Here is a 12,408-nt window from a genome sequence, read left to right as displayed (position 1 = left end):
AATATAAATCTATATTTGCGCATGCATAGAAGATAATACTTAGTCCACTCACGCTTGCCAAATTTCAATTTTTTTTCAATTTTGACCCCTTTAGCAGCTACATTTTACAAGCTAAAAACCAAATCGAATTTGTTTCACAGGTCCAAATCCCCTATATATCGTTTCAAGTCTGTAGACCAAAAATTGGCAGAGGAGTTTGGTAGAGACCGTTTCTCAGATAAACAAGGTGACTTATATATATATATATATATATATATATATATAACAAAAGTCTAAATTCCACATTTCATGATGTTGACCATCTTACAATTTATTCCTTTAATACAGTTTTCATTTACAATTCTTGTGAACTGAATTAAAGGAATCTATATATCTATAAAAGTGAACGTGTCTGTCTGTCTGTGTACATTTCCCTACGCAATAACTCTGTCAATTTTTAGTCTATAGACTCGAAATTTGAAATACCGGGTACTGAGATTTGGGAAAATCGATGTGACAGGTGTCAGCCAGAAATTTGGCTGTTAAGGGGTCAACTTTCAACGATTTAACGTTTAAGAACTCTACCAAACTCCTCCGACAATTTTGGGTCTAGACACTTGAAATTTTAGATATAGGTTCCTTGAACCTGGATCTAACTTAATAACGTGATTTGAGCCCGAAACTATAAATTTTAAGGGGTCATAATAGGGGTCAAAGTTTTAAAAAATTAACCATTTTTTTTTTGTTTTTTTGCTTTTTTTGCACAGCATACACCTCCAAACACCCGAGCAACGCCGGGCACCCCTGCTAGTAAATTATAAGATGGTTAACATCATTAAATTTGGTATTTAGTTTTTTGTCATTTATTCATTATATGCTTTGAACTTCTTAAATAAGGATTCGTATACATAAAAAGGAAATATAAGCGAATAAAGAATATTTCCACAGAAATATATATATATATATATATATATATATATATATATATATATATATATATATGTGTTATTTGTTTTTGTGATACGTTTTGAATGAATTCAATTATTTACTAAAGTGCATTTTTACCTAAATGCGAGTTGGGAATAATTTTCCCTTTAACCAATTTGGTACCCCCACATGGGGAGCGGTATATATATATATATATATATATATATATATATATATATATATATATATATTATTTTTAAAATATAATTATCCACTGACACGTGTTTCGTCGTCTACTACTCATCAGAGTGGCTGAATATATATATATATATATATATATATATATATATATATATATATATATATTACATCTGATAATTTACGATAGTTTACATGTAAATTTATTTGATTATCAACTTTGAGAAAAATCTTTTCTAACTTCTATTATGTCAAATCGGCGAACATATACAGTAAGCTTCATAATATAGTGTTCAACAGCAGTGTCCTGAACACTGCATTATGCAGAGATTAACAGTATATTATAGATTCTTGCGTTGAAGAATATGATAACAATATCTTTTATTGTATTTGTTTATTATTTTTACCTACAGACACGAATATTTCATACTTACAAAACCATACCTACAGACATTACGCAATTCATGAATTAGACATACTCACATGCTCATGCAATCTCCAATATATATATATATATATATATATATATATATATATATATATATATATATATATATATATATATTAGTAAGTTAAGAAAATATGTACTGTGCATTGTTAAAATGAATACTGAAAATGGATACAAAAAATATTATATCTCCTCATAATAAAATATGTAGATTCATGATATAATTCATATATATGTATATAATTATATAAGATATATATAATTGCATTGTCTATGTTAACCATTGTTGGATATAAAAATCTATTCACATAAATACCTGACTATGAAATATTTGACTATAGATGTAGATTTCTTCACTTAGAGTAATTAAAATGCATGGAAAAAGAAAAAATTCTTAATGCTTACAGAAGAATTGAGCACAATGTCCCTCCAAGTTGGTTCTAACTCTAAAATTGTGGAGGGAGGTTGTTGCGTGACCGCATTCTTCAACACTTCCAACATGGTGTCCAATTTTTCCTTGTCCTGCAAGAAAGAAAAAAAAAATGAAAATATTTAGTTCATAGTGAAGAAAAAAAAAAGTAACAGATGGGGGTCCTACGATTAGCGAGTAGGTTTGCTAGACAAATATGCAAGTTTGCACATGTAAGCTTGAGGTGTTTGAGAATAAAATAGTTTTGAAAAACAGAAACCATTTGTCAAAAATAGAATTTGTAACAATAACAATCGGGTTGAATTAAACAATATCTACTATTAATGATTACTATGCTGTTTTCCTGTCATCACTGTATACTCATTAACCCTTATCCTCGAGTAACCTTTAGGCTTTGATAAATAGTGATCTACTTGTAAAAAAAAAAAAACAATAAGTTAAGACAATAACAAAAATTGGCCTCATTTGAAAACATAAAATATGATGCAATTGGAGTTTGAGGGACACAGAAATATTTTATGATATTAGATTAAAAACTGAGTGAGAAGATATTCATTTACCACGGTATTAGCTTGGGGATAGTATCAGTTCTGGGATGCCCAGGAAGTCAAGAGGATGTTTATATAAGGATGTTTATATTCCAAGATCGAAAGGAGAACTTGGTGTCACAACTGGACTCGACATGTATATGCTGAATGGAAATAGAAGCTATGTTTAAAATAACAAGAAGTTGTCTTTGTGAAAACTGCATGAGGCATCAACATTGGAAAGGTCCATATTCCAGCGTCTCCAAGATGAGTGCCACCATGGAGGAAAAATAGTACGACAAAAATTATGTGAATTAGAATTACCAGCCTGTGAAAGGACTGTCTCTCATTAATGTTTATTCATTCCATTTACTATTCTTTATGTTAACATTTATATGCTGATACACAAAATGTTAGAAAGACAATTATATACACCACTATGACGACCGCGTATATAGTATACATACACTTAAAGATATGCAGTTGTGTTAGTATATAGACCCGTATGTAATAAAAAGAATAATGTTTTTAAGAAAATCAACCAAGAGTTGTATCAAGTAAAACACAACATAAATCAAGTAAAGACAAATTCACAGACGATTGACAAGTTTTTCTTTTTTACCTTTTTATAATTATAATATTTGATAATTGAGTGGGTTTTTTTTTATTAAGCACACATGTAAAAAGTCAAAAAATGGTCGAACTAGTAGCGGACAAAAACATTTCATTTATTAATAATTTGTCCACGACAAACTATAAACACAGTAATTGACACATATGATAAAACACACAATTGTATACTTTGTTCTTAATCACAATAGAATGAAAATACGTTTTCTTATAACATTTTTTCTGTTAGAGAACGTACTTTGAAGACATAGCACCTCTAGCCTAAGATGAATTATTTTGGCTAGAAAATAATTTCTCTGAAAAGGATATAACTTTGGTATCTACATTATTATTATTATTATTATTATTATTATTATTATTATTATTATTATTATTATTGTTGTTGTTGTTGTTGTTGTTCTAATCACAATAGAATGCACAAAGAAAAATAAAATAAAAATGAGAAAATGTCTTTGAAGAGAGGTTCACACATTCTTCATAAAAAAATTATCAGCATAAAAATTGTTGAGATGATCCAATTTTTTCTATTAAACGAAGGTCTTTTCCAAACGAAATCCAGGTCCTGGATATGACCTTAAACTATATCCGATGGTGAGGCCCCAGCTCACAGGCTTTGGGGAGCATGGAGCCAACCTTTACTTGCCATTGCTCCCAGGTCCACTCTGACCCGGAGTGGTAGTACCTGTTAGGGTCCTGACTATGGGTTAAATAGAAACTAACTTGAAAAAAAAACCCCAAATATATTCTATTAAAGAAATTTTCTTAAAAATCACTGGATTCGGCATTAAAAAACCTGAAAAGGGTTGATATGCCATAAAGCAACCAACGATATTAAACTTTTTTCCAGCCTCATTGAGAACAGATCTATGAGCATAAAACGAAATAAAACGCCGACCTTAAATTATCCTATGAGACTAACTGATGCTGGTTTCAACCCAAGGAATACACTAATGTCATTATATATATATTAATACATTGAATTCTCTTTAACCAAAACCGTATCTCCTTAACTTTACACTCTAATATTACATTAACTTTCTCTGATTAAATTTTTTTATTCCAAATATCCCCCCCCCTCCAAAAAAAAAAAAAAAAACGTCAGTGCATTTTGACAGACAACAAAAATTTATTCAAGATCTTTCATCGATTATGTTCTTCAGAAAACCAAAGAACACTCCAGAATTTAACTTATTTATATATGCTCTGTTGCTACATTTTAAAAATCATTGAGCTTTTACTTCGACTAGTTTGCATTATATAACAAGAATATATATATATATATATATATATATATATATATATATATATATATATATATATATAGGGTTCATGTCCAAAATTCAGTAAACCGTACTGATGATATACACAGTTATCTGCCCTTTTTCTTTCATCTGATACTAAAAATAATGATTACTTCCAAAATCGGGTGATAAAATCTCAAAAGCGGCATATTCTGATATCTCTGCGGAATTGGTTCCAAGAATCCCTAGGAAATTTCTAAGTCACCTATTTAAGCAAGAGGAGATATTCTTGGTGCAACAAACTCATGGAAATGTAATCTCCACAAAGATCTTGTGGCCTCCTCCGTCTGGAAGCCAAAGGAGAGGGGAAGAACACCTACTTGAGGGGAAAAGAAAACTCCCTTCTTTTTATTCCCATTCCACCGTAATCTATTCTACGCTGTACTATCTTTGGGTCATACTAACTCAGGTGAAGTGTGAAAAAAAAAGTGACTTACTTTCTTTGCCAACACAAAGATACATCTCCTAAAAGAATTTATAGAGTGAAGTGCTACCATGGAATCGTTAATAAAATTTACAATCCTTTCTTTTAGTAAAATAAACTTCAGTCTATGCCTTACATTTCCACTCAGGTTTTAGTGGTGCAGGTTATCTCAATATTCCATAAGAATCTTTCACTTAGTGATACAAGCACCAAAATTGGCACAAATAATAATTAAGAAAAAGAATGTTAGCCATCAGAAAATTCAAGATGGCTGCTGAAGCAAACCTGACAAATTTCAATTTTGGTGCTTGTATACTCAAAAGAAAGATTGTTTCAGCAATCTGCCACACTACATATGTCCAACAGTCTTTGTGTTATCGGCATTCAAATATATGGGGGATGGGAACTTTGGAAATTGTCTGATCGATATTTGATTCTACCTAGCCAGTGAATCTTGAACAAAATCATGTTTTTACCACAAAATCTTTTGATGCAAGTTGTAACTGGTTATTACAAAGCCATCAGCAGTCACCTGTCTTTATACCATAGTCTGCTACCTAAACTTGAAAGTCACTGAAAACGAAGAAGTCATTAAAATAAAAAAAAAGATAAGTCAAAGTATTTCTACTTACTTTTAATGGCAAAAAGTTGTATTAGAAATATTTAATTACAATTATCTGAACAAACTCAAATATCTGCCAACTAGGATTATATAGCTACTAGACTTTTTAGCCCATTAAAAACGGGAAAAAGTTAGCACTGTTTTACAATTTGTCATCGTGCTGATTGATTGGTTTTTGTTTCACGGTATATCAACCCTTTTCAGGTTATTTAATGCCGAATCCAGTGATTTTGAAGAACATTTTTTTAATAGAATATATTTGTTATTTTTCAAGTCGGTTTCTATTTAACCCACAGTTAACAGGTACTATGGGTCAGAGTGGACCTGAGAGCAATGGCAATTAAAGGTGACTTTACACTCCCCAAAGCCCGCAAGCTAGGGCCTCACCATCAGATATAGTTTAACATCATATCCAGGACCTCATTATGCAGAGGGAGACAACTCTCTTTTACTAAGAGATTCGTTCATTTTTCCAACTTATCATTTAGGTCTCTCAAACCAACGATACTTTTTATTAAATCAAAACATTAAATAAAAAAAAAAGAAAGCTACGACAAATTCTTTTAAATCGAACAAAGTTGACAACATTAATAATACAAAATGTAGTCTTTACACAACTATTAAGAGAATCGTTTCTGTTTTCATATCATAATTTACGACGCTAAAACCAACGATATTTTCATTAGATGAAAACATTTAAAAAAAGAAGCTGCGGCAACTTTTTTCTACACCGTATTATCTTCTATCAATCACCTTTATATACACAACAAATAATGTTTCAAGCAAACTACATTAACTTCTTAGTTGTTGATAATGTTTAGGCATTCATTAATTTATATTTTTATTATCACTTATATTTGAATTGATGTAAAACATGGAGTAAACCATAAATCTATGACGTCACACCAAACCTATAACTATTTTGTTAAGGTAATGATTTAAGCTCTATTTATAAGAAAGCCAAAATAGCTCAGTTGACAGAACCTCATATTTAGGAACTCAAAGTTTTGATTCCAATTTATTATCATGGCATGAGCTTTATTTGTGGAAAATTTATTAATTATTATTAATTAATGTTGTAATGATTAATCGGAATTGGGAATCAGAAAAATCAGAACTTTTTGGGGTATCAGAATCGATTTTGGAAAAATTTGTGCCTGTTTTCCAATACCAAAAGCGATTCCATTAATTATCTGCTTTTATTTGATTTTGTTTAAAAACAAAATGTTCCAACACTAGCATTGATAATAAAATTATAAATATATATTAATTTTGATATACCAGTAAAGCTAAAAGGTCCTCTCATCAACACCAGTATGTTTTTACGTTCGAGAAAATATCTGCACATCTAACATGTGTTTTTACGGTAATCGGGAAACAATTCTTAGTCAAATATTTAGAGATTTATAAAAAATCAGAATCAGTCATAGTATCGGAATTGGGAATTTAGTAGGAATCGGTAATTGTATCAGAATCGGAAAAATATTGGAATCGTCCCATCACTACTAGTTTTCCATTTTTAAAAGTAATTAAGATTTCTTATATTAGACAAATTCTGTAATGTATTTATCATGGTTAAAACAATTGTGACTGTCGGACAGACAAAATCTCAATTTATATAAGGTATAATATTATAATTTAAGTTTATATATATATTAGCTGGGAGGGGGGGTGCACCAGGCTTTGTCCGGGTGTTAAATACGCTTAAATATGATATTTTAATTTGTTCAGAGTTTGCATATATATATATATATATATATATATATATATATATATATATATATATATTTTTTTTTTTTTTCTTTATTGTAATTTCACTCCAAACAAGGCACAGTGCCACTTTGATGTAGGGGGCTACTATTATTATAGAGTTGTGATTAAAAAAAAAAAAAATATTTGGATGCCATCAACTAGAATCGAACCTGAAACTGTAGCATTCAGAGCTGTTTGTGTTACCACTGTACCAACATGACACGTATATGAACTGATTAAAAATTAAAAAGAAACTAAGATTAATGTACAAAATGTATAATAATTTTTTCAATTTTGACTCATTTTTGATCCCTTAAAAACTATTATAAAAAAAATTGTCTTAAAAAATCCAATCATTTGAGGCCCTTAGCGCCGCTCTGTTAGTTTTAGTTTTGGAGAAGATAGAGTTTGAAAATATGGAGACAGACATATAACCGTTTATATATTAGATTTATTCCAGGTAAAGATATCCCAAAGTAAAAACCATTAAATTTAACCAGGATGTAGATAGTCCTCAATAAAAAAAGCAGAATATTATTTTATTTGATTTAGGTAAACAAAAATACCATTTGTCACTACAATAAATCTACTGTTTTAATCTTAAAAGATTTAATTGGGCGACAGAGGCTTCTGTAATTACTTAAGTCCAGTCTCTTAAACTGTGTCAGATGAAATCGTTTTAGATTGAAACAGTAAATTTACTGTAGCGACATATGGTAATTTTGTTTACCTAAATTGAATATTAATTACCGATTACTACACTACCACCTTACATTTATTAACCTTAATCCTCGAGTGGCATTTGAGTTTTGATAAGTGGTGGCTGCCAAGTAAAAAAAAAATCTTGAATATATATCAAAAAATGAAAAAAGTCTATATTCCAAATTTCAAGAAGTTACCATCTTACCGTTTATTCCTTTAATTAAGATGACATGCACAATTCTTGACAGCACCAGTTTCAGATGGAAAAATCATTTAATCATCATGTCAATCAATGAATCTATTTCGCCCTCAACTCATCCGAAGAAAAAGCACTCATCAATTTTAAAAGTAAATAAAGGCACATAGGCATGATTACAAAATCCGAAAATTGGAAGAGAAGTTACGAAACGGGTGCTGTAAAAAATTGTGCATGTCAACTTACTTACAGGAATAAACAATAAAATGGTCAACATCTTGAAATTTGGAATGTAGAGTTTTGTCATTTATTTGTTATATGCTCTGTAATTCCATCGAACTTCATAAATTAAAGGATTGGTATAAATAAAAGGTGAAATATAATTGAAGAAACATTTTCACACACACACACACACACACATATATATGGCACAATCACGCTGACACACCGATTCTCGTCAGTTCAGCAAAGTTAAGCAAATTGAGCCTAGCCAGTACCAGATGGGTGACCATTTGGAAAGTCTAGGTGCTATATGTACCGCGCTGAGTCGTAGAAATTTCCAGGTTGGTATCTGGGGGCACATTAATTCACTAGGAGAGATGCACTCGCAGTCTCCATTAAGACATATATCTAGAAGGAAACTCTGATGTAAAAATCTGCAGTTTACTGTATACTCTGTCCTGTGGCAGTCATCTGCACCGACAAAGGTTAGCAGTAATACCAAAAAGTATGAATGGTTCTACACAAAGCCTTCACCATTATAAACAAATCATCTCTGTGGATTTCTGAGCAACTTAGTTGTTGTAGCGGAACCTCATAGGTTGAAATCGACGGGAGAGTCCATCATTATATATATATATATATATATATATATATATATATATATATATATATATATATATATATATATCTGTGGAAATATTGTTTATTCACTTATATTTCCTTTTTATATATATTAATCTTTATTTAAGAAGCTCAATATAATTACAGAGAATATAATGAATGAATAACAAAAGTCTATATTCCAAATTTCATGATGTTGACCATCTTACAATTTATTCCTTTAATTCAGTTGACATTTACAATTCTTGACAGCATTTGTTTCATAGCACAAAATCAATCACTTAATTATTATATCAATCAGTGAATCTATTTAGCCTTTAACTTATCAGAAGAAATAGCAACAATCAATCCACCAAAAGGAAATAAAATGCGTTTGGACATGATTAGAAAATCCGAAAATTAGAAGAAAACCTGCAAATACCTTATAGTTTTCTTACATTTTGAATTTAGAAATCCATAATATAAATCTCACCTTTCTGTTTAAATGTATGTATGTATGTATGTATGTATGTATGTCTCCCTACAACTTTTAACAGAAGCAACGGATTTTCACGAGATCGGTATCATTTTGAAGCACAACGTCTCGAACGGTAAATATCGAAAAATTGATCAAACCATTAATCCTTCACCCTCAACTGGGCAGTTTTCTACAAGGAGGGGTCGATTTTTTGTAAGCCATTTTTGCAAGTCGGTGGATTGACTTTGCCTAATTTTAACATTCTGAACTTCCGGTTGCATCATGGAGTAGCAGTAAGACATCAGATTTTCTTCCACTTTCATTTCTGCCTTCACGTCACGGGTTTGAACCTGCCTGCTAACTACCAGTTAACAAATTTTTTTTTTTTGCTTAACACACACCTCCAAACACCCGGGAAACGCCGGGCACTCAGGCTAGTAATATATATAGGTTTAAATTTCCAGTCATGGCATCCACATTATTTGTTGGGAATTTATTTACTATTGATGCAATATTTTCCATTTCTAAAAGTAATTAAGATTTCTGATATCAGGCAAATTCTGCAATTTATTATAGGTAAAAAATGATGACTGTCGGACAGACAGATAAAAATCTATAAATGATCTAAAAAGGATTGATATGCCGCAGAACAAAAGTATTAAAGACTTCGAGAGGTATTATGCATGGAATGTAATTATGGAAACTATTTTTTACTAGAACCCCTCCCCATCTCCCCGCTTGCAGCAATGGCCTTTAAGATGCCATTTTAATAATTTATGTTATTGATTTTTAGTGAGTAACAATTTCTTGTTTGGGGTAAGTGCAGGTGTACAGCTTTATAGTTGACATCTGTCAGTTAAATGAAAGTCCGGGTTGAACCAGAGTAACATAATCTGTTGTTGTTGTTGTGGTCGTTGCTGCTGCTGCTGCTGCTGCTGCTGCTGCTGCTGTATCTGTTATTGTAGGCCAGACACATCATAACCAAGATTATTTATGGAGTTAAAGAATAAAGTTGATTGGGGGAGGGGTTTATTTAATCGGCAGGTGACATAATAATCAGCAGCAGCAGGTTCTATAAGGAAGGGTATGGGGATTTGCAATCGAGGACAGACGCAATGCAGTAGGGTATGGATCTCAAATTGGATAGGTAACTATCAGATAAAACAATGGGTAGTAGAAAAAAATAACAAAAGAAAACAAATGCTATAAATACAAACTAGCTATAATACCCACTCATGATGAAACTGTCCATTTGCACACAAATTAAAAAACTAACTTATATTATTATATTAAACTTATATAGAAAAAGAAATACAATTTTTGTTGCAAAATAGACAACCATTATAGTCTTCAATTTAAGATATAAATTATCCTTATTTCAGAATTCTATTTTGTTTTTTGTTTTTTTTGTTTTTTTTTGTTACTGACGTAAACAAACAAAACGACAATACCGATATATTAATAACCATAAGCAGGCTATACCAACTTCCTTTGAAGGAGAAAGGTTACAAGGAATACTACATTTAGAAACGGTCCCTAGCTACATGTATTTACCGCTCATGGGAAGATGACTTACAGCACCTACCATTCCTAAATGGTCATCCATCTGGTATTCCGCTAGGTTTAACTTTAGTGATCTAAAAAGAACCAGTCTCTTAACATGACTATACTATACTGATAGACATGAATGATGCTTTTTATTTTTAAGTGATTATTAAAAAATGTTTCATATTATCAATCACACAGACCGGACTAAATAATTTAAAAAATAAATTTCAGTAATGTATGCAATTATTTTGCCAATAACATGTTAAGAAATGAAAACAAGTTAGTCAGAAGGAAAAACGGTGTTATATATATATACTAACTGTACTGACCCAGCTTTGCCTGGAATAAAGTCCTGCTTAGATTCTGATTTGTAATTGTTTGGACATTTTTGAACTTATACAGAATATATATATATATATATATATATATATATATATATATAACTACTTAATTTACTCACATAAAATTAATATACGAAAGTATAGATTTATGCGTAAACTTTAAGTATTTACTTCAAAAGAGCTCAATACGTAGGTAGAGCTAGTTAGTAATTTATAAAATATATATGGCGATTAAGCCACACTGAATATTCCGCATTTCATCCACTCTAGAACTCAGGTGCATGAGTCCTAGTGGATGAAACGTGGAATATTCAGTGTAGCTTAATCGCCATATATATTTTATAAATTACTATATATATATATATATATATATATATATATATATATATATATATATATTATAGGATGTACCCGGCGTTGCCTGGTATTAAATGTAACATTAAATTTCTTTAAAAAACGAAGTAAAAAAAACAGAAACTGAGATATGCATGCAAGTATTATGGTTTTTTTTCTAAACAGTTCGCTTCTTGTAAGTAAAAAAAAAAAAAAATACTCGAGTTGAGATCGAAAACAAAACCTAAAGACAGTGAGTCAAGTACGATAACCATTAAACCAGCTTGACATGATCTTTACAAAGTGTTTTTTAAACTTACTTACTCTTAACATCCGGAACCTGTAGTGTTAACCATTCACGTATGCACATTCGTAAAACATTTAGCAAACAGATAAAAATCCGATGACCTCCTCGTACTAATTTTTCAATTTTGACCACTTAGCAACCCTTCCAAGTGAAAAATGAGTAAAGTTGCTCACATGTCTTAATACAGTATATACCAAATTTCCAGTGTAGATCAAAAATTCGTTGAGTATATAGGTTGAGATTTGTCCTCAAACAAATACACATTCTCATATATATATATATATATATATATATATATATATACAGGGTGTCCACAAAGTCTGGCTATATTATGCAGTCAGACTTTGTGGGCACCGTGTAGATTATGCAGCCAGACTTTGTGGACACCCTGTAGATTATGCAGCCAGACTTTGTGGACACCCTATATATATATATATATATAT

At 30.7% G+C, this 12,408-nt stretch overlaps 1 protein-coding gene across 6 annotated transcripts in view; it reads right to left on the bottom strand.

Annotated features, from left to right (window-relative positions):
* LOC145246821 (pleckstrin homology domain-containing family G member 5-like) overlaps window positions 1-12,408 on the bottom strand; it is a 1,071,747-nt gene that overhangs the window by 65,499 nt on the left and 993,840 nt on the right. For all 6 annotated transcript variants that reach the window (XM_080108657.1, XM_080108656.1, XM_080108658.1 and 3 more), the window contains one exon: window positions 1,958-2,074. In XM_080108657.1, coding sequence (XP_079964783.1) covers window positions 1,958-2,074 — 117 coding nt within the window. The remainder of the gene's footprint in view (window positions 1-1,957; window positions 2,075-12,408) is intronic.

Source organism: Euprymna scolopes, chromosome 24, assembly GCF_053919585.1.
Source record: "Euprymna scolopes isolate OS-2025 chromosome 24, ASM5391958v1, whole genome shotgun sequence".
Lineage (NCBI taxonomy): Eukaryota > Metazoa > Mollusca > Cephalopoda > Sepiida > Sepiolidae > Euprymna > Euprymna scolopes.
This window is presented reverse-complemented; position numbering and strand designations above follow the sequence as displayed.